This window comes from Platichthys flesus, chromosome 1 (genome assembly GCF_949316205.1).
Source record: "Platichthys flesus chromosome 1, fPlaFle2.1, whole genome shotgun sequence".
Taxonomy (NCBI): domain Eukaryota; kingdom Metazoa; phylum Chordata; class Actinopteri; order Pleuronectiformes; family Pleuronectidae; genus Platichthys; species Platichthys flesus.
The window spans coordinates 24618126-24645504 of NC_084945.1; the positions used below are offsets into that span (position 1 = coordinate 24618126).

Here is a 27379-nt window from a genome sequence, read left to right on the forward strand (position 1 = left end):
GTCCTGCCCCTGCACCACCCCTCACCTAAATCCTCCAGAGGGTTTGTTGCTATCGCGAACGTGTCTGGGCGCAGTATCCCCCGGTGTGTTGTTCAAGTTTGAAAGGAAAACTCTGGACCCAATTCTCCGGGGTTCCTCCAGAGGTTATATCTGAAAACCGCTTCACTACCACAAAGGCAGCTCTAAGTACGCAAGGGCCGGTTTGTTTTAAAAAGTCAAAAAATCTAACGGTGCAAACTGACAACTACAAGCAGAGCACTTACAGCGCACATTCCTCAAAAAGGTCTGTCTCCTACTGTAAGCTGAAGTTTCCTCTCTGACCAGCACTGTTGTTGAGCCAGCAGAGAGAATTTGGGTCACATGGGCGGTTGCCAGTGGGATAGAGACATCAGAGTCCTCTCTCTTTCTCTGACCCCCCCCCCCCCTTCTTGTTCCTGAAATCAAACTTTGCCACCTCAGGGAGGGGAGGTCAGCCTCCCTCCCCCATCCCCCATCCCCCCTTCCCTTGTCTCGGCTGCAGGAAATTTGGCCTCTCCTCGTCCTCCCCGTCCACATCTGTGTAACCTGAGCCGGGGGAGCTTAGCCCCCTCTGGTCAGGGTGGCAGCCTACCTAATGCTGCCTCAGATAAGCCTTCTTCCCATTCCTATTTGAAGTCACTCTCTCAAGAAGTCTTCCACCCGCTCTCACTCACTTCAGCCTGGATTCCGGAAAAAAAATTGTAAAAAAAAAACAAAACAAGGATGGTCTTATCATTTAAAAACTTGAAACATTCCTTTCAAAATAATTTCTTGAAAATGTATCAATAATGAGCTCAGAAAATTATCATACTTTGCCACTGATGTATCAAGGACAAGCTTTTACAGGACAACACCACTGGTTTGGCAGGTATTGGCCCTGCTGTTTTAAAAACCTCTGGTGACCAGTTACGCCAATCATTTTGCAAAGCATGTCTTTTTTTAAATGTTTTCATGGCAGCAATTGGTTTTCATTAATTTTGTCACAGCATGAAAATCTATAGGCAGATTTGTGACTTTCATATCTTATATAAACTAATGGAAACCAAATGCTGCCAACACCAGTAAAGAATAAAGACAACACTTTATAGCATGTATTTGAAATAATTGGCAAACGTGTATTTAAGTAGCTAAATGTTAAAGAACTTGATACAATTTGTCCTGCGCACACACTCCCCTTCATCCTATCTCTGTTCGTGGGAGATGAAACAGGAGTGGGTAGTGTTTTCATTCTGGAAGTTCAAGGTTTAGTTTAGGGGTCACGGGGGTGAACAGCATTTGCACACACCTGCTGTTTTTTAATGAAGAGGATTAGTCTGTGATCACATGATCCTGCATGGCCCGAGCCCACCCTAGTGCTCACAGCTTCGCTATCTTTATAACCAAAAGACCACAGGTTGTCAGGGAGGTTTCTTCCTTTTTAAAAAGCACGAGCAGTAAAAAGGCCGTTATTAAGTCCTCGGTACATTAGCTGCACCCTGTGACTGCTGGGTTGTTTTGTGGTGAAACATCCTGCTCTGAAATTAAAAGCTGTGGCTTTGCTTTGTCTCTTGTTTTGTCACACGCACAGAGATGCAATAAATGCGGCCTCTCCTGTGTTATTTCATAGTGAGCTGACTTTAAATTAACCATTAGTCTGTCTCCTCTGGAGTCTCACTGTTGACAGAGAAGAGGCTCTATGAGAATTAGCCACATAAATGAAAGCTAAAGGAGGATCTTACCCTCAAACGTCTGTTTACCTTTTCAGCCAAAGAGGTCTTTTATGGTTTCCAAGCAAGGAGAGGACAAGAGGTAGACTTATTGTCCAGCTGTGTCGGGACAAGATAAAGAAGGAAAACAAGGCATAAGTAGTCTGACTTCAAAAGATAATTAAAGTGTCTAGGATTTATTTTTGTAGATTTGGCGTTCGTGTCTTTTTTATCAAATAGGGCTTATAAAGATGACTGTAGATAGTGAATATTTAGGGAATTATTTAATGAGTAGTTAGTGAACTAATTTATGTTTGGGTGATAGTTTTCATAACTGTCCTCATTAAAGCCAAGTGTTTGAATTCCTTCTGGAAATAATGCTGCGTGCCCAAGTCACAGATCTCAGGATTTAACTAGGTGTGATCATGGCAAAAATATGGACCTGGAGACATAAAGCTGCTTTCACACGTGTACTGAACTCTGGAGACACTTAGGAGTTTCTCTGGAGGGGCTGTGTGTGTGAACGCAAATGTCCGAGTGAGACTCTCCGGAATTCCGGCTGACTTTCTCTGCCTGGAGGAGCCGATGTGAGCAAAGCCGGTGCGTCCATTTAGGCAAACTAGGCACTTGCCTATGTCTGCACTTTGGCAAGGGCGGTGAGAAGGTGAATTGCTGAGGAAAGTGTCACTAACGCTGCACCTGCACCTGCTTCTTTCACCGCCTCCCACCCACAGCTCTCAAGAGCCAGTAGTTGATTAAATTTAACTAATAAACTCTAACACACATCACAAGTTATTGGGACTTGATCAGTACATGAAGATCACTTGGTGTTTGTTTGATTCGCTCCAGAGTTTATGAGGCTGCATTTAAACATCATGAAAAATGAGTCTTCAACATGTTACGGCTCAGTACAACACAACAGTGCAAGATGCTCTCATGAACTCTACAAGTTTGTACCTGAGTATGTCAGCAGACGTGAGTGATCCCATCACAACAAGAACTCTAGCAACTTTGACAATCAACGGATAAAACTGCAAAATTAAGATGTGAATTGACTGGAATTATCCCTTAAAACCAAGGCAGTGTCTGTATGAACAACAAGCAGAACTCCAGATTCAGCCTTCAGACCATCAACCACGTCAAAAGTGAAATGTCTGCTGTTACCAAACCCTGCTGCATTCTATCTCAGCTCTCACATCCGGAAGACTGTGCTCTACGGCAGAAACAAGCGAGGAGATGAAGCAGGGTGGAGAAGATGATGAAAGGAGGAAGGAACACAGCTAAACCTCATGCGGACGTTCAGTGACCCGTCTGTTCGAGCCTTTTACATGTGTCTTTCTTTTGTGGCAAGACTGATAGAATACACAGACGTCAAGTTATCAGAGAGGAAAAAGCCCCCACTGAGATTGGGGAAAGGGGGAGGAAGAGAGAACAGAGCGGCCTTCCTGGTTTAGAAATAAAAATAATAATAACAAAAAGTCACACAAAATGAATCCAGACAAAAAGAACCCCCCAAAAAAAATGTGCAAACTTCTCTCATATAAATAGACTACAGTCAACGCATTGTAGAGCACCATGGGAGACAAGAGGAGGTTAGGATGATGTGTGTGTGTGAGTGTGTATATGTAATTTATGCTTGATTCTATTTGTGAGTGTATGGATCTACTACCACAAGTATTAAGAGTTTCAGGAGCCACTGAGCACAGATATGGAGGGGTTTGGATTAGACGAGGCGGGTGTCTAAGGTCCGATTCAAGTTCAAAGTTCAGTGTCCCCCTAATGTCAAGGGTCACACCCAGTCCTGCAGTGAGCGCTTACAGTGCACCAGAAGCCGCGGCGCCCCTTTGCTCTGCAGCGTGTTGATGATGGCGTAGACCAGTCCCAGGATGCACAGCACCAGGACCAGTGGGATGGTGACCATCAGGATGTTCATGGTCCGCTCCTCGCTGTCGTCCACCTTCAGCACCACGTCAACCTCGTTGGTGCCCTCCTCCCGACCCTCGCGGTAGTCCTCGTCTTTGTCACTGTCTGATCCTTTGCCCGTGTCTTTGTCTGTACCACCTTGATCCGTTCCGTCCCGATCTTTGCCCTTGTCACCTTCACGTCCTGCGTCTGGGTTGAACGGCGGACGATTCACATCTGGGACTTTACGCCCTAAGTCTGTGTCCGTGTCTCTCTCCGGGTCCAGGTCTACACTGCAGCCCATGAAGTCTCTTAGTATGGACTTGGGGTAGCCTGGTTCGCTCTTCATGCGGTGGTTGTCAAACTTCCAGTACTTGGAACCCTTGTAGAAGAAAGTGTAGGCTGGAGGAGGCGAGGAGAACAGAAGATTCCAGTCAGTGTATACATTTAAACAAAGACTCTGTATCTGTCTGTTGAGTCTTAAGCTGGATCTGGCAGCTGGTTAGCTTTGTTTACCATGTAGACTCCACACTGGTTACATGAAAGGCTAGCTGTTAGCCCATTTCCAGATCTCTTGCTTAACTAAGGCTACATCCTTACTACAGTTTTCACATTAGTTTGCATCCCTCCATACTAACATGCCAGAACGTGCACATCACAAGAACATTCACGTACATTGTGCATGCGGTGCGGTGTAAATAGGAATAATAGCTTGACTTCTACGTATGTAAGGGGTTGTATCTGCACAGCAACTGTTAGCAAAGACAACAGGGTCAGCAACACTTGTAATTGTTTATCCACATGGGCTAATGCTGGTTGTAATCTTCCGGAAGAGTGTCATGTGATAGAATTCCTCAACAAAGGCTAAGTCGTGACCAACAAGACCAAGACCAAATCAGGAAGTGGATGTGAGTGTCTACGTCATCGTTTCCAAACATCTCAGTTTCTGTTTGTCCAGACTAAACCACAGCCCCACTACTTTGTTTTAGTGGCTTTAAAACTCCGTAATTTTAGAGTGAATGTGTTTTCAAAGGAAAATGTAGTAGTATGGATGTAGCCTAAGCAACTGCCTGCTCTAACCAAGGCACTGAAAAGCACAAGACATACGCTTCACTTCCCAGAAGACACAAAGTCACGCACTCACCATCCCCTCCCTCATAATAATCGCATGGCCACACCTTAGTTCTTTGTTTCAGGCGTGTCTCTGTCTGCTTTAGCCCCTCCTTGTCCTTTTTGCTGACACACACGCGCGCACACACACACACTCACACACACACACACACACAAACCACTCTTGTCTCAGCTCACCTCCGTCATCGCTGAGGAAAGCCCCCTTGGGAGCAGAGGGCACTGACGATCCCCAGACGCTGATTGGTTTCGGGTAGCCTCTGTCAGCTGAGCGCGACTGCTCATTGAAACGCCAGTACCTGCAGACAGCAGTGGAGAAAATGGCCGTCATTGTTTATCAGCTGTCTAAACAAGAGCACGGTGGGGGCCTGCATGTTGTATATATAACATCACAGTTTATACAGGACATTCAAATTGAGCCGGGTATAAATGCACCAGAAGCCCCTGGTGTAATTACTTACTTTCCTATGAGTGTTTTTCATAAATATGTTCCCCTTTCATACACTGATGTTTGTTCTGGTCCACAGTATCTTCCAAATGTTTGTATTGTTCATAGAACTTTCTAACTTTGTTAACTAAGAGCTGCACATATACAGCTGCTGCTATTCCTCATTTACAGCTTAATCCTCATAGGGAAAAGCTATAATTAAACTTATAAATAAGTTGTGTGATCTTGAAATAATTTCATTCCATATTTGGGAGAGAGTTATTTTCTGAGTCCATTTGATAGAACTACAATAAAATACAAGCTATCCAGTTCATTAGTAGAAATGCAGAGGGATGTGCTTTGAAACATAAATCAGAAACAACAAAGTTTTTTACCAGAGTAGATTGAGATGCATTTGTCTTTGCGTAAAAAAGTCGCTTACGGATGAGAACCACTGAGAGTGAGCTTCATTATCTGGAGATCATGAATGTCTCCATAACTTTCGTGGCTTTTTTAGTATCATTGCTGAAATGAACAAGTCTGGACTCATAGTGGTGAAATGAGTGACACACAGCTAGCATGGGTAACTGTACGTGAGTCCACGCAATATATTTTAATGTTGTTTCATGGAACAATGTTGTTGTGTCGAGATCATGCTCAACTGTGCTGGCTGAACTATAAAAAGTGATCAAACTTTTGATACTCTTATAAACCTAACTGAGCCTGTACACACAGGTTTTTTTGACATGGGTAAACCCCTAAAAAGGTAATGACTCCTTTCTCCTTGCCAGTGGAAGAGTTTGCCAAACCAACTCTTTCCCCAGTGGGTCATGTTTGACGTCACAAATGCACCAACTCCAGCGACGCTCCTGCCCAATTAGCACGTTTACCTGGTTGTCACATTTCCATTGGATCAGAGCTCGAGCTGATTAAAACCTGTGTCCAATGCAGAGTAATTTAACGTGGGATGGATTGTATTCATTCCCATTGCAGACAAAAGCTAGATGTTATTACTATGACTGTTGTTACTATTAAGTCTAAAATAAGTTAGATCATAAACTAATAAAAACAGTAGCAGGTGAGTTTCCGTAATGCTGACAGGTTGTAGGCTAAATTACCAGTCTCCTTGAAAGAAGTAAGTGAAGCCGGACGGCTCCCACCAGATGGCTGTGTCTATTCGGTCGTAGGGAATATCATGACCATAATCAGTCAGCTCCATTGGATAGCCGTGTTCCAGGTTAGCCTCCCTGAAAAGCCAGAATCTGTTTCCTGAGGAGAGGAGACACAGGGAGACAAGGGGAGAGGAGAGGACCATTAGTGGACTCTTATGGATCCTGCCATGTATGTTTGGATTCACATGGGTCCACACATGCAAACAGATGTAAACAGGCCAATCCTGAGAGTGTGCACATTTTAGTTGCTGGCACACAATATGTTGAGTAATTGAAGTTAAATGAGGAATAAAAAGAGAACAACATGGGAAACCAAACCAGCATTTACACACACTTTTATATGAATGTAATAATGATTTGTTGGCAGGCAATCAAAAAGACTCAGCAAACGCGAGTACGACATCATTGACTAAGGAGTTTGGGTTTGGCTTGTAATTATCCGTTCGGAGCGGCTTGTCTCATGTAGCAGATTTCTCGCTGAAGGGAAGGTTTTATTGTTTTTATTATGTCAGGCAGGGGTACTCCATTCCTCCTGGCACCATTACATCTTTCCTCTTTGGCTCCGGTCCTTCTTTTCCCCCACCCACCCAGCCAACCATCCATCCATCCATTCACCCACCCACCTCCAGCCCCTTGCTCCTCATTTAAAATGAAAGCTCAACACTCAGCATAGAGAATAAGAGGGTTGACGCAATGCATCCCAGGGTTCCTGTGGTGCATGGCCCTGATGTAAAATCCCATGACATATTCCATGACTTTTCACCACTGAACAAGAGCTACAGTGACCTCAAGATGTCACCCCTTCCTGCTATGAAACTGCGGTTTTTCAAAAGGGATAAACAGTGTGATTTGTTTAGGATTAAAAAAACTGGATAGCCTCTGGGTAATACAACAGCTGGATTAATAAATCTTTGTTCCGGTACTGAGGATTTGTAAAATTCTCTTATCCCGGTTTGGACTACAGCTTCGCTTTTGCACCTAATAAATACATAGTCATTCCTATTCTTTCTCAATAAACACCACTACATTGAATATAGCGATCAACAAGAACAGAAGGACATGGATCTCTCAATTTACAGTAAACTACTAGAACAGTGTTTTTGTTGACTTCCCCAACTCAGGAAAGTTCATGTGATTTCACACATGACAACAGTGCCAGTGATCCTCAGTTTCCTTGTATATTAAGGATATGACATCATACACTTGTGTCTGTTAGTTTGTTTGTTTGTTTGGGATTATACAAAAAATATTGAACTGATTTGCAATTAACTTGGTGGAGGGTTGGAGCCCGGGTCAAGTAAGAATCCACTAAATTCAAATGCAGATCTCATTGAAAAGGGCTGCTCTGGGATTGACAGGTAAATACAAACTTCAAGCATCATTATTGAACACTCAATAACATTTGGGATTACCCAACATGCTTACAATGGAGCATAATGCTGGTTACTCCAAGAGGAAACATCAAGCTCACCACAGCCGGGAGTGGGGGGTAAATTCTGTGATGGTTGTGGGTTTAGTTGTTTCCTGCCGTCACGGCTGATGGATGTGAATTGTATTAGTAGATACTTGTCAACGACCAATCACACAGCGAACAAATCAGCTTAATGTGCAGAGCTTTGCACAGGAACACAGATGAAGAAAGGACTTCTCATTCTGACTGTTGCTGAACCGACTGGTCCATAGGTCTTGGGAACAGATATCCAGCTGCTTTAGCTGGTCGCCCTTTCTATTGCTCCCCCAGGGCTCTCACAGCCTTTCCACTCTCTTTCCCTCCTTTTCCCTTCCTCCTCTTATTCTTTTTTTTTGAATGGCTCGCAGCCAAGTGTCACACTGAGGGACTTGCCGATGACATCATGCTCCTCACCAACAACAGCTGCCCCAGAGCCTGTGGCTCCCCCGTTTCAAGCTGCACTGAAGACCTGAGAGCTCTACTTTTCATTCACCAACATCATTCACCTTTGTAAAAGATGAGCCGCTCTCAGTGACTCAGTGTGAATAATGAGCTGGGCTAAAGGAGATTTATACTCTGCATGTAGAACATATTATGTAGTGCTGCTTTCTTGAGGAAGCGTGGGCACTCTTACAGTATATCTCCAACATTATCTGCAGAAGATGACTAAAGCTCCAAAATCAGTTTTACCTTTAAAGTGTGATAGCATTAAGATATGGCGGTTTAAAATGACCATTGTGCAATATAACTGTGTTAAGGTTGTTAAGAAGAAACCAGATGGTAGGTTGGTTTATATAGAGGAAGAGTATACTTATGTATAGGGGAGATTTTTCTTCCATATGCTCCGATTGACATTTTTCTATAAAGATGAAAGTAAAAGAACAATTTTACCCTAAAGCTCTGACACGCTGATACAGATGTAAGACCGACTGACTTGTGATAAAACCTGGATGCAGTGATACCACACCCTCTGCTGAGTCTGAACAATGATTGCCTGTTACACACTAGTGCTGTTTGTCACCGTTGCTTTCCTGCACACTGTGTAAGGCAGCAGTTGAAAAATCCGGTATGTTCTAAAAGGCAGTTGCTTCTGGAAGACTGTCATGCTCTCAAAAGGTTAGTTGGAGCAGGCCTGCTTTACAGAAACAGTCACCAGGAGATGGTTTGATAAATGACAAACGATCAATCATCATTTGACCTTTTCCATTGAGCTGCGAGGTACAAAATTACAAGTGCAATGCAATTTTGTTTATGACTTTAGGATGCTGTCAGCATGAGCAAGTGCGTCATCATATTCTGTTTCGGAGCTTAGGCGCATGCATCCATCAGTGTTTGTGAGTATTTGCTGCTTACCTTTAAAGAAGACGAACCTGCCGTCATGTCTTTCATAGGCCGCATCGATATCTCCAGGCAGACCCCGCCAGAAGTGACTGATGGGCATGGGGTAATTATCCAGTACCCTGTTCCGACGCACCCGCCAGAACCAGAGGCCCTAAGAAGACCGAATTGAAAAAGTTGGTTTGAAACACATCTCATTAAAAGCAGACAACTTTCAAAAATAATATGGAGAAGCCAGCTTGAGGTCAACTATGGGGGGTTCAGGGGCATTATCCCCCCACAGAAAGCCCAAATATTGTGGCTTCTGACATATATAATGGAACTATTAAATCAATCACACTATCCCTATTGTTGCATATTTTAGTTAGTTAAGGTAAAGGAAAATTATGTCACTTGTCCATTTCAGCCCACACAGTCTGTAAACAGCTATTAATATTCAAAACATGTCCTGATCCGAACTTTTGTAATTTGGAATCTTTAGACCTTATTTATATTTGTATTTATTGAAATTTCAAGTAAAACCTCATTTATGGTCAATAATAACACCGGTGTTTTCAGGGTTAAAACATGACCCCCTTGGAGTTCATAAAATAGCTGGCTGGACTAAACAGGAATGGATAGCTAAAGGTCTACATGTAGCTTTAGGAAAAAAAGGTTGTAAGTCACTTTCATGAACTGCTTGCTGGTCACTATGAGCTCTGAAGTATAACTGGACCAAAACGTACAATAAACCAACAATAGCTGAACAGTAGCAGGCTAATAATAGTCAAGGCTCCGCTCTGGTGGCTCTATCACATCCTCACCTCCCACTCTCTCTGCTGATCACAGACTAACGTTGATAAAGAACTGTCATGTGTGCATCGCAGCATCAAATTTGACCCATGAACACACAAAGAAACTTATGAACAGTCATATCTACTGTAAATGCTGCGCATACAAGCCAGCAGACAGATTTACACCAGTCCCATTCATAAGTGGTGAGTCAGTAGCTCTGCGTGTCCTGGATAATGTAACGGTAAAATGCTCGGTGCTGCTTCTTTCTGGCAAGCACACCTAGTTTTGTCCTTCACGTAAGAACACCCTGGCAGACAGGACGGCGCGACGCGGGACAGAATGGAACAGAATGAAAATGTGTTTAACGAGAGCGTAGAGAAACAGAACAGGGTCCAACTGAGCGGGGAGCGTGCTCTTTGATTTGTGTGGTCTGACAGCTCCTTGCGTTGACCAGATTAAGACTGGATTGACCATATTAGTCCTCCGCAGAAGAGACCAGACCTCAGTGTGGGAGGTTCAATACTGGGAGCAGCTCAGTGTTGCTCTGCTGACTGTCTCTGTGTCCAGCCCTGGGTGCAGAATAAATAGTAGACGTGAATAAAAGAAAGGAGCCATTTCTCTCCAGAATGACAACCACTTGTTAGTTTTAATGGACAGGACTCTGTGGGAAAGAGAGAGTGGTACTGATGTCTCACAAATTACGCCCACTCTTAGAGCTCAAAGTGAGTGATTTTGCCTGTGCAGAGGAATAACAGAGAAGAATAATGTCTACCATTAGTAACTAAAATGTCTTCACAAAGGAGGCATCACTCCCACACTGGTGCAACGACTAAAAGCAGCCTGTTGGAAACTGCACCCAAACCAAGTACTAAGAAAGTAATTAAAACGCTAGGAAGAAAATGCAGCCTGAAATAATTTGCATCCCTGTAACTGTTACTAGGAAAGAAGAATCTAGTTCATATTCACTATAGTTACACTATAGTATAATGTGATTACACAACACTTAATGATTTGTCATTATCTGGGAACTTGGTGGGAGGGCTGAGGCATGGTGTGGCAGGTTGATTACTATTTTTTACACTGCACATGATAATTGTATTGCATTGATTTGTATTCACAAAATGTATCTGATGACCTAAACGAATATTATTTGCTTTTCGTCTGCACTCAATCAGATTGGAGTCATATGTATTAGTTTAGAAACCAGTGGTGGTCAGGGAAAATGTGAGTTTTGTACGCTGATTAATGTTGTCCAGACGAGCGCCGTGACTGTGGATAAAACCCAAGTACATAGACATCACTGGCTGAAATGAAATCTAAGGGCACAGATATAACTGTGTGACCATGCGTAGCACACATCCAGGCAGATGGATGCCAAGTCTTACAGCTACTGGTCAGTGTCAGGCACACTAAGGGTCTGAGATAAGAGATATTCATAGACTGATCTCTGTCTGTGTGTGTGTGTGTGTGTGTGTGTGTGTGTGTGTGTGTGTGTGGAGGGACAGGGCGCTCTGAGAGGAGAGCTTTGAAACAGTGCTATTTGCTTTAAATTGGCAATCCTGAACATTTTCATTTAAATACAAGTCTGTTAAGATTGATTATCGCCAGATAAGGTTTTTGAGCCTATGGTCCACAGAAGAATGTATTGCAATATTGATATACATGCAAACCACACATCTTCCAATTCTGCAGCTTGACATTAAAATCATTTAACTGAACTATAACAGAAAATTCAATGTGTTTGTCATTGAGCTTAGCACTTACTGCTATCGTTCATCAAAAAGGCATCTAAGAAAGAACACAATGGTCACACTCAGCATTTTCTGACAGCAGATGAGTTTGAAATACTGCAGGGAGAAATGGAGGAGTCAGGCGCGGCAGCAATGAGCTGTTTGATGAAGAGCTGCAGGAGACAGGCTGCAAAACTCCAACTTCACAGAGAGAGGTGAACAACTCCTGTCACAGCGTCCTGCTGCTCACAGCTTCACACCATGTGCCATGTAAAATAAGATCACGGCTGCTCCCCATTATTCTCTGCTCACCCCAACCGGACAAGAGAGATGGCCGCACGCACCGAGTCTGGTTCTGCTGGAGTTTTTTTTCTTCACAGTCGCCAAACTGATTGCTCATTATGGGAACTATTGGGTTTCTCTATACATTTGGATGGTATGATCTGGTGCTTAAAATTGAATTGAATTGCTTTTATTTGTATTCATTATTTTTTTTAAGTTATATTATTTGCTCACAGAATGTTAAAAAATGTAATAAACATATATTTTGTTTTGCTGCCCTCAGAGTTCTGTGAGCTGTGGTATAACTGATGCATATGAGACAAAAAAATAAACGTGAGGTTTTTGGAAGTGATTCTGAGGCTGTTCACTGTTCACTGTCCAGCTCCCTCTGTACATCTACAAACCTCCTCCGTGTTCAGCGCTGCCAAAAGTCAACGCCTCCTTTGACCTCTCCCACTGAAACACATCTTTACTTATCTTTATAGAGCGGCTCAATGTACAGGTTGTCACTGAAGTGGTTAAAATTGAGTCCTGTTTGCTGCTTCGTTCCTTCAACTGACATTGACCAGGAAACACTACTTCCATGTTTGGTGAAAACAAATGCCAGATGGCCACAGTTCTGGGTTGAATGATATCAAGGAACCTTGATTAATAATCCAGTATTTTAGTTCTCCGGTAAGCGAATGTTTACAGCACATGCCAAACAACAGCAATGTCCATGGTGTGATTCAGGACGGATATCATTGTTGCTTGTGATGCCCCTTCTCCTCCCTATATTTCCTGTCTGCCTCTCAACCGCTGACTGTCCGGTCAAAAAATGCCAATTAAAACGAATAATAAAAAGCCTACAGCAAAATAAGAGCTTTCTAAGAAATATCTCTCGGACCTTTACTAATAGCTCGCTGCTGCTTCGGCCCCTGTGAATGTTTTGTGTGGATCCAGAGGCTCTTTAAGGAAAACACCTGAGAACACCCCACCCTTTTAACAGTGTTCAGTGTCATTAAAACACCAACCCTGTGGCTTTACAATCCACAAGGACCTGATTGAAAACAGGCCGCTTGCTGGCGCTGCACACGCCATTTGTCTTAAACCGATTCTCCAGGAAAGTACACCTAATTTATTGACGCTGTTAACTTGTCAGAGCAGCTCCTCTGCTGGAGGCCGACTGAAAGACAAGTAAGGTCCTATAATAAACCATTATAATGGTACACAAAATGTTTTTTTTTGGACTTATTGTGCTCATTACTGAAGACCCAGCAAGCAGTTACAAATCGCCCTTGTATCTCAAACCTTAAAGCCTTTACCTTGAAAACAAACATCTCTCCTCGGAGCATGGCGACTGTGTCAAAGTTCCCCTCACAGATATTGGGTCCATAGTGATCTGGTCTTTCAGTGGTTCTGGGACGGTCAGGATGTCGAGGTGGTGTTTGAGGTGGCCGAGGTTCTGGGCGGCGTGGCGTCACTGTGGGCAGGGCCTGGGTGGGCCCAATGTCGGAGTGACCTGATGGGGAAAACGGACGACGTGGGTTAAACCTGTTTGATGCAATTACAATCAAATAAAACAGGTATTAAGAGAAGGTGGGGTTAGAATCAAAGCTATTTTGCGTTCTTGCTGAGGGTAAGTTACAATCACTGATACCACCCTCATACACAATATGTCTGTCAAAAACAAACTAATTCAGCATCTGGTGTAGAAATATGGAAAAACCTGTAAAATCTGTCTCTATACAAATCTGCTTCTAATATTCACTAATTCATGTTACATTTTAAATCTGCATGAGTCTCTGCTGGTTTTCTGGAAACAAAGAAATTTAACAAGATTTTATACTTCCTTAAAAATGTATGAAATATTAACTGATAACTTTAAGATGTAAAAAAGGGTTTGAAATAAGAAAGAAGAAAAACTTCTTTGAGAGAGTGATCACTTTGTTGTTGGAAAAATGCAGTAACACTACTCCTCAAAGTTCGAGAAAGTCACTAATACACCAGTTAATAGGAAAGCATCCAACGTGCACGGTCCACCCTACCGTAGATCTGCTGTATGCCCCTCTTGTCGTCTTCAGGCAGCTGGAAGTTCTCAGTCTCCATCCATTGGTAGAAGGGAGCCATGATGGCCAGTGGGTTGTTGGAGTGCTCCAAACCCAGGGCATGACCCAGCTCGTGGACTGCGACCAGGAAGAGGTCATTACCTGTGTGAACATTACGAAGCAAAGAGATGAGTTAGGGGGAGGGGAACTTCATTGAGAAAGACAAAATACACGTATGTCCATCTGCATTCAAACATTAGTGTCTCAAGAAAAACACACATAGCAACCCATATGGTACGGGCTACATATGGAAGAAAGTCCCTCAAACTGATACTGAGGGCATGGCTCCAGACTGTGTGTCCAAAATTAATATGTAACAGTTTTTGCAGAGTGTATAAGTTAATATTTCACGTGGCCGCATTTGTGTGAGTGCATGATGATCATTAGTCTGATTTAGTGCTTCACCAATTCAGGTACTGCATTAACAATTGTAGTTGAAAGCATCACTTCTTTTCTTCTTGCCTGGCTCGTCCCTGCCTGCACTTACACGTGTGATGATGATATAAGATGTGAAACAATATTTTGCTGTTATAAAAAGAGGAAAGAGGAGGAGGCTGATCCCAACTCATACAAAACTGATGTTGAGATTAAAGAAGGTCCCAGACATTACATTTATTCCCCATTCTGATGCTTGATGGAACATTACCTGCTGCATCTGACATGATGTTACACATGGCAGTGCTGACAAGAGATTGACTGTTTGGATAATGACATGACTATACAGAGGTGTGCAAGTGTTTCTAATAAGGTGATCCATGGATATCCATCATCCATTATATACACCGCTCATCCTCTGAGGGGTTGCAAGGGAAGCTCCGACAATCCCAGCCGACATATAGAGACAATCAACCATTCAAGCTCACATTCACATCTTTTATCAGTTTAGAGGCTCCATTTTACCTGGAACAAAGAAAATGCAAACTCCACTCAACATAGAAAGACCCCAGGCAAGCTGGGACTCAAACCAGCACCCTTAATCTTACTCTGAGGCACCACTGTCCTGCCCGCTGTTTATATCCATGGAGTTGTTATATCAGAATCTCTCTCACTTGTGATGTCACTACAAATCTCCACTGATCCGACACATGAATTACAAAAGGCATGCTGATGACGGCTGATATGAATCAGCATACATTCCTGGCATTTTGTAGCTGTCAGAGGATACTGCTGTCCACTGCTACACTGCAACAAGTACACACTGACAAGGCCACAACACAGCTGAGCCATAATGACCATTGCATCAACTTCCTCTCTACACAAAAGACTTGTCATGGATTTTTTTCTGAAAAGTAAAACCAAAGAAAACCTGGTTGAGAATTGACCAACAAGTTCATATATTGAAGCCAGCGCACAGTTGGGTACTTCCCCCCTCAGTCAATACCTCTTTGTTGCCCTGCCCTGCTTTCTGTGAACTTTGAACTTGCAAGTCATTTCATCAACCCCAAAGGCCCCTGATTATTGGTCAGATCTGGGACAGTGACATCACGCTGCTGGTGACTTGGTGATGTCACTAACATGCATTGAAGGGAATGGGGAAGATGGTCTCCTAATTTCTCCTTTACCACACACACACACACACACACACACACACACACACACACACACACACACACACACACACACACACACACACACAACACACACAGAGTTCATCTCCCCAACCATCTATAATTTCTGAGTCACATGAATGTCCTCATGGCATGCTAGGCTACAGCTTACAGGATAGAAAACAGCAGAGGGCAGGACAGGGGATGAATAAAGAAACAGAGAGCGAGCACTGAAAGCAGATAAAGAAGTCTTTGTGAGGTCACCGTGACAACCATTTAGTCCAAAAAGAGAAAGGCTAAAAAAACTTCAAACATCTCAGCAAAGTTCAGCGTACACGTCTAATTCTCCCTACACGCACATTTGGTCATTCAAGTCTTATTTCACTTATTCACCGTGTCTCACAGCTTTTTCACCAACAAGTGAGATGGCCCACAGTACAAAGCTGCACCCTGACAACCAGAATGCTCTGTCCACGTTGGCTCTGCCTTTTGCCAGTGACTTACTCATGTTTGTCTCATCTGACCTCAAAGAACCACAAGGCTTCTGACGTTTTATTGCTACAGGGTGTCATTGTGTAAGGTGTGTTTGAGAGAGCGTATCAGTGGGTTGCTCTGGAGGAACTATTTTTTATCAGACCACGCTGATTAATCACACTGTGCGTCACTAGGTATACACCGAAAATCTCAAGTCCAATAGAAATGTTATTCGCCAACAAATGAAACCGAGGTCAGAGAAAGGCGAGGGAAACAGTACAGCCGCAAAGGACTCCAATGGAATTGATTTTCGCTATCGTATTAATTTTTTATGTGTGACTATTGATCTCTGAGTTTAAATCTGTTTTTGTTTGTCCCTATCCCAAAGGAGGTCAGAGGTCAGGGCTGATTCTGTTTCATGCTTCAGGACACTGACTTCAGTGCAGCAGATGCTCATCAAATCTCACTTCTTCTCCTCCCTCAAGTGAGATTGTGTTTGCATTAGAATTTGAAGAGGGGCAATTCTGGAGGAATGATACTATAATATAATATTCTTGCACCACCAAACTAATATGAATTATGTCATTGAAAATAACCCAACTTTTTCGTATTCACTGATTTCTCATTTAGACTTTATGAAGATCGTTTTCTAGGGGCCCAAGAGTAAATTGAAAATGTAATACTTTTGGATGTTATTTAATTAATAGTGAAATAAGCAAATCTTTAGGATATTTGGCTTTATTATTTGATGTATAAACTTAAACAATTACCTGTATTAACTTGATTGCTGCTGTCTTGCCTTAATGGTATATTTCCAACAGCCAGATACTGGATAACTGCGTGTGTTTTGCAAGTACAGAGGCCAACAATTTAAGTGTAGGGGCTAAATCTCAACCATAATGTAACTGGACGTTGTAAAAATGCCACAGTTAAATGAAGACTGCATCTGTGAAAAGTTCAAGAAGGTAGACGTGTGTCTAACTAAAGTTAGACAGGACTGTAATTTGGTTGTACTTTGCTTTTAAGCTGTTTAAGTAGAGCAGTCTGCAGATCTCCCCGAGTGGAACACCCTCCCACTTACTGCGGGATTCCAGGGTCTCTGTGATCTGTCCTGCAGGACATCCCACACACACACACACGCACACACACACACACACACACCCACACACACAAGCTTTAGCTGTCTGTGTCTGGTGTATGTATGTAGATAACAGGGAAGGAAAGCCCATTGTTGCAAAAAATCCCTTTCTGGTCAGCAGGGTTAATGGGTGCACCGCAAGAACAGGAACTCTGGGGACTTCTCGCACTTTCTTTCAAATTTGGATATTTTCTTAATCCTCAACTCTTAGATTAGAGCTGGAAATTGGTGTTAAAAGTTGTAATTGGTTTTAGGGTTCATCTCAAGAAAAGTGGGATGAAGTTAGATTTAGGATTTTTGATAACTGTAGTCCTCACAGAAGAAAACATATCTTGGGTCTGTTTGTGTGTGTTTGTGTGTGTGTGTGTGTGTGTGTGTATGTGTGTGCGCCTGACACAGATCGTACAGACAATGATGCATGGAATTTATTGATAAGTGTGTTTCCTAGCAACATCACTGGGTTTAAATCAGACCTATGAGGAGGTACAGTTGAGTGTGACAAATAAGAGAGGATTTAGCCTGCTGAACAATTCATAGTCATGGGATCAGCTGTTTGCAATCACAGGTTCTAGGTCCATTACAGCCTCCACAACATAACACCTACACATGATCAATGAACTAATAACCCCCATATCCTCCATCTCACCCTGAAAGTAACTCTGATGCAACAGCGAAATCCCCTGACTTAGATGAATCCTTAAGAAACAAGCGAGGGCAATGGCCGATTTACCTTTTATATAGGCTGATCAAACAAAGAGGTTCACATTTCTATTTCATAAGATGGACATTTTCTTTCTTGTTGTTATCTCTGCTTTTCTGTAGCGTTTGGTTGTAGTCAAAGATAAAAACTACTGTCTCTGAAATCCAAAAGGCATTTCAAATTATTCTGACAGTCAACATTTACCTTGTACGTTCTGGTTTCCTATGGTCCACGGCTCATCGGAATCAAAGTGCGTGTCCCCGCCCATTCCAGGACCAGGGAAGTAGGCGTGGGCTAGGAATCCTCCCTCTCCATCAAAAGGAGAGCTGTCTCCATGAAAACCTGAAGCAAAGAAGATCATGATGTCGGGCTCCTTGCGTCGTCCATATTTGATCTCCTGGTAAGGGATTTCGTCGAAGGTCAATGGAGTGACCCTCTGCCAAACTTTAAAGGCCCGCCGGATGGCTTCGTATGAATTATACTCTCCGATCTTGGGAGTGTAGTTCTGGATGCTTTGGGATGAAAGAAAGGAAGAGGGAGAGGGGTCAAATAAATCCCTTTGTAGATTCCTACAGTAGCAACCTACAACAAGGATAAGACTCGATGCTCATACTGTTCAAGTGTCTGATTAGATTTTCTTTCAGAAATTTGAGGACTTGTTTTGTTACCTGTATGTGAGGTGGTTCTTGTTCCATTTATGTCCTGTGAGGGCGTAGCGCTTCCGCCTCACATTGGTTTTGATCTGGCCTCCAAACTTGTCAGGCACACCACAGCGGGGTCTCTTCATGGCACTGAAGGAGTTGAAAGAAGATCAGGAACAGCAAGAGGTATGCCACAGAGTGTTGAAAAGCAAGAGGCCCCCAAGAGAGGAGATGAAGGGAAGTACGACAGCACAACCCCCTACTTTCTCCCCTTGGTGTCTCTGTACATTTCTGTTGTTTAATTGAAAGTGTACCTGTGAGCTGCCTCGTGCAGCCAGAGTACTGCTCCTCTCAGGTAAAAAGAGAGAACATAGGCCATGCTCAACGACTGTTACTGAAGCTAAGTCCAGCTAACCTGATGGTTTGAGGGTCCATCTGTCCGGTGACCTCCAGGCCATAGAACCGCTGCATATCGCTGATGGAGTTGGACAGGATCTGAGCTGATCGCATGGTCGACATCTGTCTGCTGGCCTGGGGCAGGTAACCATACATCCTCAGCCATGACTGGAAGACAACAATAAAGAAAATGTACAAATGAGGAAGTGCCATCTACTCATATGTGATCATTGGGACTGTATTCCTGAAGTTGGCCACCGACGCAAAGTAAACATAAAATCAAAAGGCAAATGTATTTCCTGTATTTTGAGAGTATGTGACTGGGCGAGCCGGAGGGGGGGGGCGGGGTAATGGCAGACATAAGGGAGAAAACGTGATACTTGAACCAATCAAAGATGACGCAAAGTCTATCCCACCTGTTTTGCAGAAACCTTATATCATACGCACACATTCACTCACACTCATGCAAGCATATCGGGTACTCTGAGATACTAAATACGCCTACACATGGACACACACTCCCATTTGCTGGTGCAGGGAATGTAAAAACAGGGTGTGTGTCTATATGAGTGTGTATGTGTGCTCATGTATGTTGATTTGTGAACATCTGTGTGTGCAGATGTCGTCTCAAGTCGACGCCCATTCTTTTACTCGGTAAAATACAAGTTGATAAAGCTGTGTATTTACTTACCCACTCCTTTAAAGCCATAAAAACATACTCACTTCTTTCAGTCTTTCTCTTGTACACACACATTTGGCACATGAATATTATACAATTTAAAATACTCACATGTTTGCAACTAGACAAAGGTTTTTTTTCTCACTAAATGTGGGTTACACATATCCACAATCCAATTAAAACAAATAACACAGGGTCGCCCATAAATTCCTTGATTAACTTTATACACCCTCTGCCTGACCGTCCTGCTCCTTCTACACAACTACAATATGACTGGATGTACTGAAAAGGGCCAAACTTGTGACCTGTGCTCCATTCTACGTGTATGTGCCTCCAGCATTAGACCAGTCATTACAGGACTGCTGTGATTAGCTACCAGGAAATGATCAATCAATTGGCTTCAAATGCTAAGATGAGTTCTGACGGTTAAGAAAGTAGATCGCTACAGTCACCCATCTAACGTTGGTCCTTTGTTGATGTTGCACTTCTTCTCTTTTTTTTTTTTTTGCTCAAAAAAGTGTTTCAGCTTTTTTTGACAGCATAAGAAAAAACGCTGAAAATCCTGCACAGATGTCAGCTTTTTTTGAACAAAAGAAATGGACAGAATATAAAATCATTTAAAATGTCAGGCAACTTAATCATCTGACGGTCTGGACTTGTCACTTCCTTCTACAGCTAAAATACATAACCATATAGATAATATTTTACAGTTCTCCCATTGTGAAAACACAGGTACTGGTAAATTTAAAGGTACAGTGCAGTGAGGCAGCATTCTCTTTACTCTGCAACTGAGACCTCACGTCTTTAGAGTCTATTCACAGGTCGTCAGGAGGCTAAAGATGAAAACACAAAGAGTTTGAGCCCTCAGGCTTTAGAGCACTTGGCCTGAGGAGCTGAAACATTCAAAACCTGAGTCATCTTTATGATAATTCTCCAAACAGATTTACAGATACAAGGTGTGTATGTGCGTGGGAGCAGGACGAGGCACAGGGAGGGCTGAACTGGACACGACCTGGACCCACCTCTGACTTTAGATAAGGAAGCTTCAAACACGCTGACACACAGACATACACTTAAAAAACAAACACGCACTTCCTGAAACACTATCTAAGTAAGGGGAGAGCGTGGCCTAGGGGATAGAGCGGGTGCTCTGCAACAAGAAGGTTGCCGGTTCAAATCCCACTCTATCCCATCTGCATGCCTAAGTGTCCTTGGCAAGATACTGAACCCCTAGATGGCCCCTCATAAAATGATGAGTGTTCAAAAAAATGTAAGTCGCTTTGGATAAAAGCGTCAGCTAAATGACATGTAAAAAATGTAAAAAAAAAATATCTCTTTCTCTTACACACACACACACACACACACACACTCTGACTCAAGGGGAAACAGGTGGCAGGGATCACAGAACACTCTTCTCTAGTCAAATAATTTCAACATGTACGTTCCATGTTACACACAATCTAAATCTAAAACAATTGCAGTACATGTAACAGGCTGAACCAATTATTGAGCCAGATTTATTAATTCACTATTTTTGGAATTTTTCAAACAATGGCTCCTTGATTTCAAAGAGAGACAGATCAGAGTAGGGTTCTTATTTTTCCTACTGAAATGACTAAGGCTGGCAGATCTGATCAGCTGCAGCTCAACGGTGTTTGCTGGTTTACTTGAGTACGGGAAACTCGTCCTAACTCATTCAAATTTAAATTAAATTTGGAGTATAAAAAAATCCAAAGCAGTTAGAAATTGCATTCAGATATGCACTGAACACAGGATAATCTCCTGAAATTATCTGGAGGGCCTGATTTTTTGAACGCAAAATGTCTGTTAGAGAAGCTTCAAACTTTCTCCAGAGTTTTTTCCTGCCAGGTTCCTTGTAAAAACTCTGGATATGACACGAATGACCGAATGACCCCATGTGAGAACGCAGATCCTCTGCAGGATTCGTTGTTGTGAACGTGTCTGAGCGGAGATTCTCCAGATGCTTAGTTCATGTGTGAAAGTCAAACCTGAAGAAAGTCTTGACTCAATGGTGCGGACATACTCAAGAGTTCATGTCTGGAAATGACTAGAGTTGTGTTGGTCAGAGAGTGTCTGCATGTGTCTGTATATGGGTGATACAACTATGAGTTAAAAAACTAATTATTATTATTATTGATATAATAAAAAAAAAAAAGAACAAGGCACGTATTGTCTTGATTTGCTCTGATCATCATAGATCACCGACCAATCCTGCTGTAAAGAAACAGAATCTGGACGTTAGCTTCACCTGATCAGCTGAGCTGAATATAGAACAAGTCTTAGACACAACATGGAATACATTTTTTGCTTGTGTGTGTATGTATGTGTGAGTGAGTATATGTGCATGTGCGTGTGTCTGCTTGCAGCGTATACCTTGTCTATTAAATTAGCTTTCAAAGAGTCCTTGGGCTTACCTGCCAAAACCTAGACCGAGCAATATACAAGGGGTTGTAAAACCTGCCAGGACTGTATGTGTATGTGTGTGTTTGTGTGTGTATGTGTGTGTGTGTGTGTGTTTGTGTGTCCAACACAATGTCAGCCAAGATACTAACAGAGCTTTTATTCTGAGGCTTGGTCTGCTGCCATCTCTTACCCCCCAAAGTCCTACAAGGAGGATGTAAATGGAGAAGTGGGAGAGAAATCGAGATGGACAGAGAGGATGAAGGGAATTAGATTTGAATATTTCTTGAAGCACATATCACCATAGAGAGTCAAACAGAAACCATGTTCACAATTGCACAATGACCCTAGGGCACTCAGAAATAGTTCCCATCTCATGGCCGTACCCTTTCCCATCCCTTCCCTGTAGCAATGTGAGTCTTTGTGGACACGGTGATAGCCAATCACAGGGGAGCAGGGGGGGAGAGCAGGAGGACTGTGAAGAGACACCACGTTGCACATTACATGGATACAAAGAGGACATGGACTGAAGAGCGTGTTGAGTTATGTGCTGCAATGAGCCACTGATTACTCCTCCCCTCGCTGATATTACTTTGCTGGAGCTGCAGGTTGCAGTTGCACTCTTTTTCACTCCTTCTATACTGCCTGTGTTATCATGACCATGTTTCTCTCTGTGCTCTCTCATCCTCCTCCTCTCCTATTCACAAGTTTTCTGTCAGGGCAATCTCTTTTCAGACAAGAGGCTCCATTGTATTTCGCTGCCTTGGAGTCCCAGGCCCAGCATGCCTGTGCAGAAGCGTGTGTGTGTGTGTGTGTGTGTGTGTGTGTGTGCGCGTGTGTGTGTGTCCCAGTTACAGAACAGCTGTCACATTCAGCCATCACATGCTGCACAGCTGAGAGTGACCACTACAATCCCTGTTAACTTTCTCTCTCCCTTTTTAGAAATAACTCAATCACAGATTCCTCTTGGCGGCGACATGCTGTGACATTTCCTCCTTTTTTCAAATTAAGATTTCTCTGAGTCTGGTCACACTCACACATTTAATAATCCATCTCTTTTCCCCTCATTCCTTTTGACCTCCCACCTCATCCATTTAGTTCAGACAGAGCGAAGTTGAGTTTCTCAGACCATCGCCTCATCACATGGAATTTTTAATTTCAAGAATGAGAATTGGTTTGATGTAAATTAAAGGAAGGTTTGGTCATTTGTTTCTGAAACCCTAACCCTCGTTCTATTTTTTTAAATCCTCTTCATGTCTCGATGTGATGTGATGTGGTCCTCGCAGGACTGTAATAATCCAATGACATGATTGGCTGGCCTACCTGTCTGTCACTAACTGACCTGCCTGACTGTCTTTAGTCAGTCTTCAGTCGGAGAGGCATACACAGCCGAGGCAAAGACGATAGCCAGAAGTTACCAAACGTGTTGTTTACATTGTTCAAGACACATTCAGTCCCCGCACCTGTCCTTTATCTTTGATAGAAGACTGTATAGTATGTGCTTTATATACCACCTTATCACCACTGAAATTCAAGACAACCCTCTGTCCACACATAGAAGTTTCTATCACCACTTTTATGGCTGTTGTGGGTGAGAGCAAATTACCTTACCGGACTCAAGAGAAACATGCATCCGCTAGATGTATGGCCATCAGCGACTTCATAAAAGTTTAGTCTCCCTTGACATAAAGACTAGTGGGCAGATCATGGAGACAAGCGGGCCCATCATCAAACCAACTGCATGAGTTTCTATTTTAGTCCACAACAATCACTTGCAGTTTAACTGTATTCTAACACATAAAAGCCTCCATTATTTTCCCTATTTTGTGGACCACTGCTGATTTTTGGGCGTAACTGTTAATAAAAAAACACTCACACATTCAAATGACCTGAACTTGTTGACAGGAGCTTGTTCTAATTTACTCCAAGATAACACAACAACTAAAGGTCCAGTGTGTAGGATTCAGGGGGAAACATTAACAGAAAGAGAATGCGTTATTCAAACTTATGTTTTCATTAGAGTGTAATCTCCTGATACTAAGAATTTTACTGAGGCTTTTATACGTCTGGAGCAGGTTCTCTTCCACGGACAAACCAAACAGTGACTCTAGAGAGGGCGTTTCCTGTTTTTATGTTACCTGAAGACAACCATAAATGTAAAATCACACACTGAACCTTTAAAGTTGTCTGTCTCTACCACAGACTCAAGTTAACTCTATTCTTGAGGGACCATGAATCAGATGAGTGTAGATTATAATTGGAAAAAAGTGATGAGGACTGCTGCAGGACTTACAAGACTCAAGTTAGCTGGCATATGCACCCTTTTACTAAGGGAAGGCTCTGATGTATCGGATATCGATTAAACTGTCAAAAATACATGGAGATGGGTTTTCTTTCACATCACAGCCTCTGGCTGCAGCTGTCCAGGATATGGCCCATCACAATATTTCTAACAATATCAATATTCAGAGTAATGAAAGTGTCTAAACACCCTTACATGGTTTCAATCATTTCCAATCAAACAACAGTAGTTGGACCACCTATACTTGTGTAATATGTTAATAAAATGTTTGCTATTAAACAAATAGCCATCAAGTACAATATGACACAATGATATGAATATTTATGGCTTCCTCGATTTTCATGGCTGTTTAGTTTATTTCAACAACATCTTAGGACAGGGACATACTGTCCAGGAACCTATGAAGTCTCTCACTCAGCTGTCCAGCCTGTCTTTAGTTCCCAGATCATTTCTAGAATTCTTCTTGTATGGAGGAGTCCGAATGTTAAAAAGACACCACAGATAATGCAGTTGTTATAGCTTGAGCTGACACACAAACTCACACACACATTTAGCAACACATAATGAGGAATTTCTCATCAGTCCGCACATTATGTAAAACCAACATCTCTTGTCTCAGTAAGACACATTAGCACACATACGCCTGCACATACCACAGCTATGTTAATACCCCATCAGTGTGTGTTGCAACCTGAGAGACAACCAGACCCCTGGTCACTGGGTTTGGTGATGCAAGCTCACCTCTAATGACCGCCTGGCCTCTTTGTGTGTCTTTCTGCTTTTCTCTCCTACACAGAAACAAGAGCTCCACCACTAATCATCTTCTAATAGGAACACACACAAGCTAAGCCCCTTTCTCTTAGAGTCAATAGTCTATCAACACATTGATGGACTGATGGAACAAGAATCTGAGATGTGATGTTTCAAGTTATGAGTTTCGAGGTGCACAAAAAGGAATAACTATTCACAAATTGTGTCCTTAAAGGTTAAGAGGTCAGAGGATGAGGCGATTCGAGCGATATGAAAAATTAACTGGCAACGAGGAAAAACCCACTCAAGTATCTTGAGTTTTCATATATCATGCTGATTGTGCTGGGTATCGCGATGACTAACGGAGCAAGTTAAATTAACAAGACAATGGCTTGTAAAGTAACACTCAGTACAAGTGGTGATGACCACGACTATAATGCTTGACTTCTCTTTATGTTTGCACATTCATTTGAGGGGAAAGACACATGAATTGCCAGGAATTGGCTCCTGACAGGAACATTTCTGGAACCCTTGTAATGTTTATAAACAAACACAAAGGTCGTTTCTGTGGATATGATGTTATATATGTAGACATATAACCTGCAAGTCAGCTTTAATAACCAAATTAACCACATGTGAATTAAGAGTACGTTAAGGGAAATATAATTATAGTAACAAAGGTTATAATACAAATGATGATGTAAACATATAAGTATCATACACCAACTTAATAACTGGTGCTGCTATCATTCATAACCTCCCTACATCTCATTATTTTCATTGTGACAACAAATCTAACAGAGTTTAAATATGACTGTTACACAGCAGCCCCTGTACTCTCTCTTCTCTCCCCCCAACCACTCGAGTCATTTGGACGCTCACATTGTGTCTGGTTCTGCTGGAGGTCTAAACCTGTTAAATTTAACTTTAATCCAAGGTCAAGTTCTTGCTTGTTGTGGGAACTGTGGTATTGTAAAGTCTCAAAATTACTAAGCACCTTGAGATAATGTATGTTGTAATGTATACATATAGGTTACAAGTGAATTGATTGCAGTGCAGAGGGTCCTGCCTCAGTTCTGATTCGCAGGTTAATAAGATATTACACAGGTCAACATCATTCCTTTATATCAGTTACTGGAAGTGAGCACACCATTCGACCATTCAGTTATTTAACTAACTATAACTTACAAATATGTGCAGATCAAATAAGATAATCCTTTATTAGTCCCAGAGGGGGATATTGCAATATTACAGCAGCAAGGGTCAAAATAAGGCATCAGTTGGTAATAATAAGTAACAGGCAATACTTAAGTGTGAATGTAATAATACTTAAGTGTAAGGAAATGTACAAAATATAGAAAAATGTGACTAACATAGACAATGTAAAAATAAGTACATAAATAAATAATATGTTCAGGGTGTAACGTGTATTGAATGGATTGAACATGAACCCTTGTAGTTTACAGACAGAATGAATAAGGCACAGTTAAAAGAGTTGAGCCAGAGTTATGGTGCAGTCCATAATGGGTTTGTGTCGTTTATACTGGGAGCGGAGCTGATTGTATGTGTAAATATTGAATGTTATCAGAAGAATAGTCGATGTTTTTTGTACATTGTACGTAGTTTTTTGCCTTTTTCAAAGAGTTTAGTGCTAAAACAGTGAATCCAAGTTTTTACCTCCGCGTTGAAGGCGCCCTCCTCCGCTGCAAGCGCCCCGAGGGCGCACAGCCACAGCGCGAGCAGGGTCCATCTCCAGAGCAACCAGGGGCAGCGGGCCCGCGCGGGGGGGGACATGGTGTAATGATGTCTTCACCGACTTTTAATGGCAGTGCTACACGCTTTAAAGGTACAAGTACTGCTTTGAAGTGTTCGCTAACGGGAGAGCTGCCGCGGTCTTCAGCAGTGCACCTGTGTCCCGGAGGAGCGCTCCATTCCTGGGTTCGAGTCAGAGGCGCGGTGACCCCTCCATGGAGGTCGGTGGAGCGTCTTCACTCGGCTCTGATGGGATGAGCGGACTCAGACCGAGTCCACTGAGGGACGTGCAGCAGTTCACTGAGGAGCCGGGACGAGCAGCAGCTCGGCTCCGCAGCACAAAACCCCGACCGCCGCTGACATGTCCACATCCAGAGATGGGAGGAAAGTTTCAGCTGTTCAGAACAAGCGATGAAGCTGAAACTTCACCAGCAACACGTTCTGTCACCGCTTGTTTCAGATTGCTTGTGGAAAATGATGTCTGCGCCCTTTCTATCCAGTTCCTGCCTGTTCCCCGGGGAAAGACCTCAGGAGCCGGTGTTCAGTCGGTTGATCTCGGTGCTGTCGGCGTTTCCCTTATGTAGTC

General features: G+C 42.7%; 1 protein-coding gene across 1 annotated transcript; it reads right to left on the reverse strand.

Annotated features, from left to right (window-relative positions):
- Positions 1-510: 510 nt before the first annotated feature.
- mmp15b (matrix metallopeptidase 15b) lies at positions 511-27368 on the reverse strand. The gene is made up of 10 exons (XM_062389804.1): positions 26719-27368; positions 18909-19057; positions 18521-18643; positions 18057-18364; positions 13934-14095; positions 13211-13407; positions 9136-9274; positions 6279-6429; positions 4914-5032; positions 511-4007 (listed from the first exon to the last, which is right to left on the reverse strand). The coding sequence occupies exons 1-10, from the start codon at positions 26833-26835 to the stop codon at positions 3493-3495; spliced, it is 1980 nt and encodes a 659-aa protein (XP_062245788.1). The 5' UTR covers positions 26836-27368; the 3' UTR covers positions 511-3492.
- Between the last annotated feature and the right edge of the window lie 11 nt (positions 27369-27379).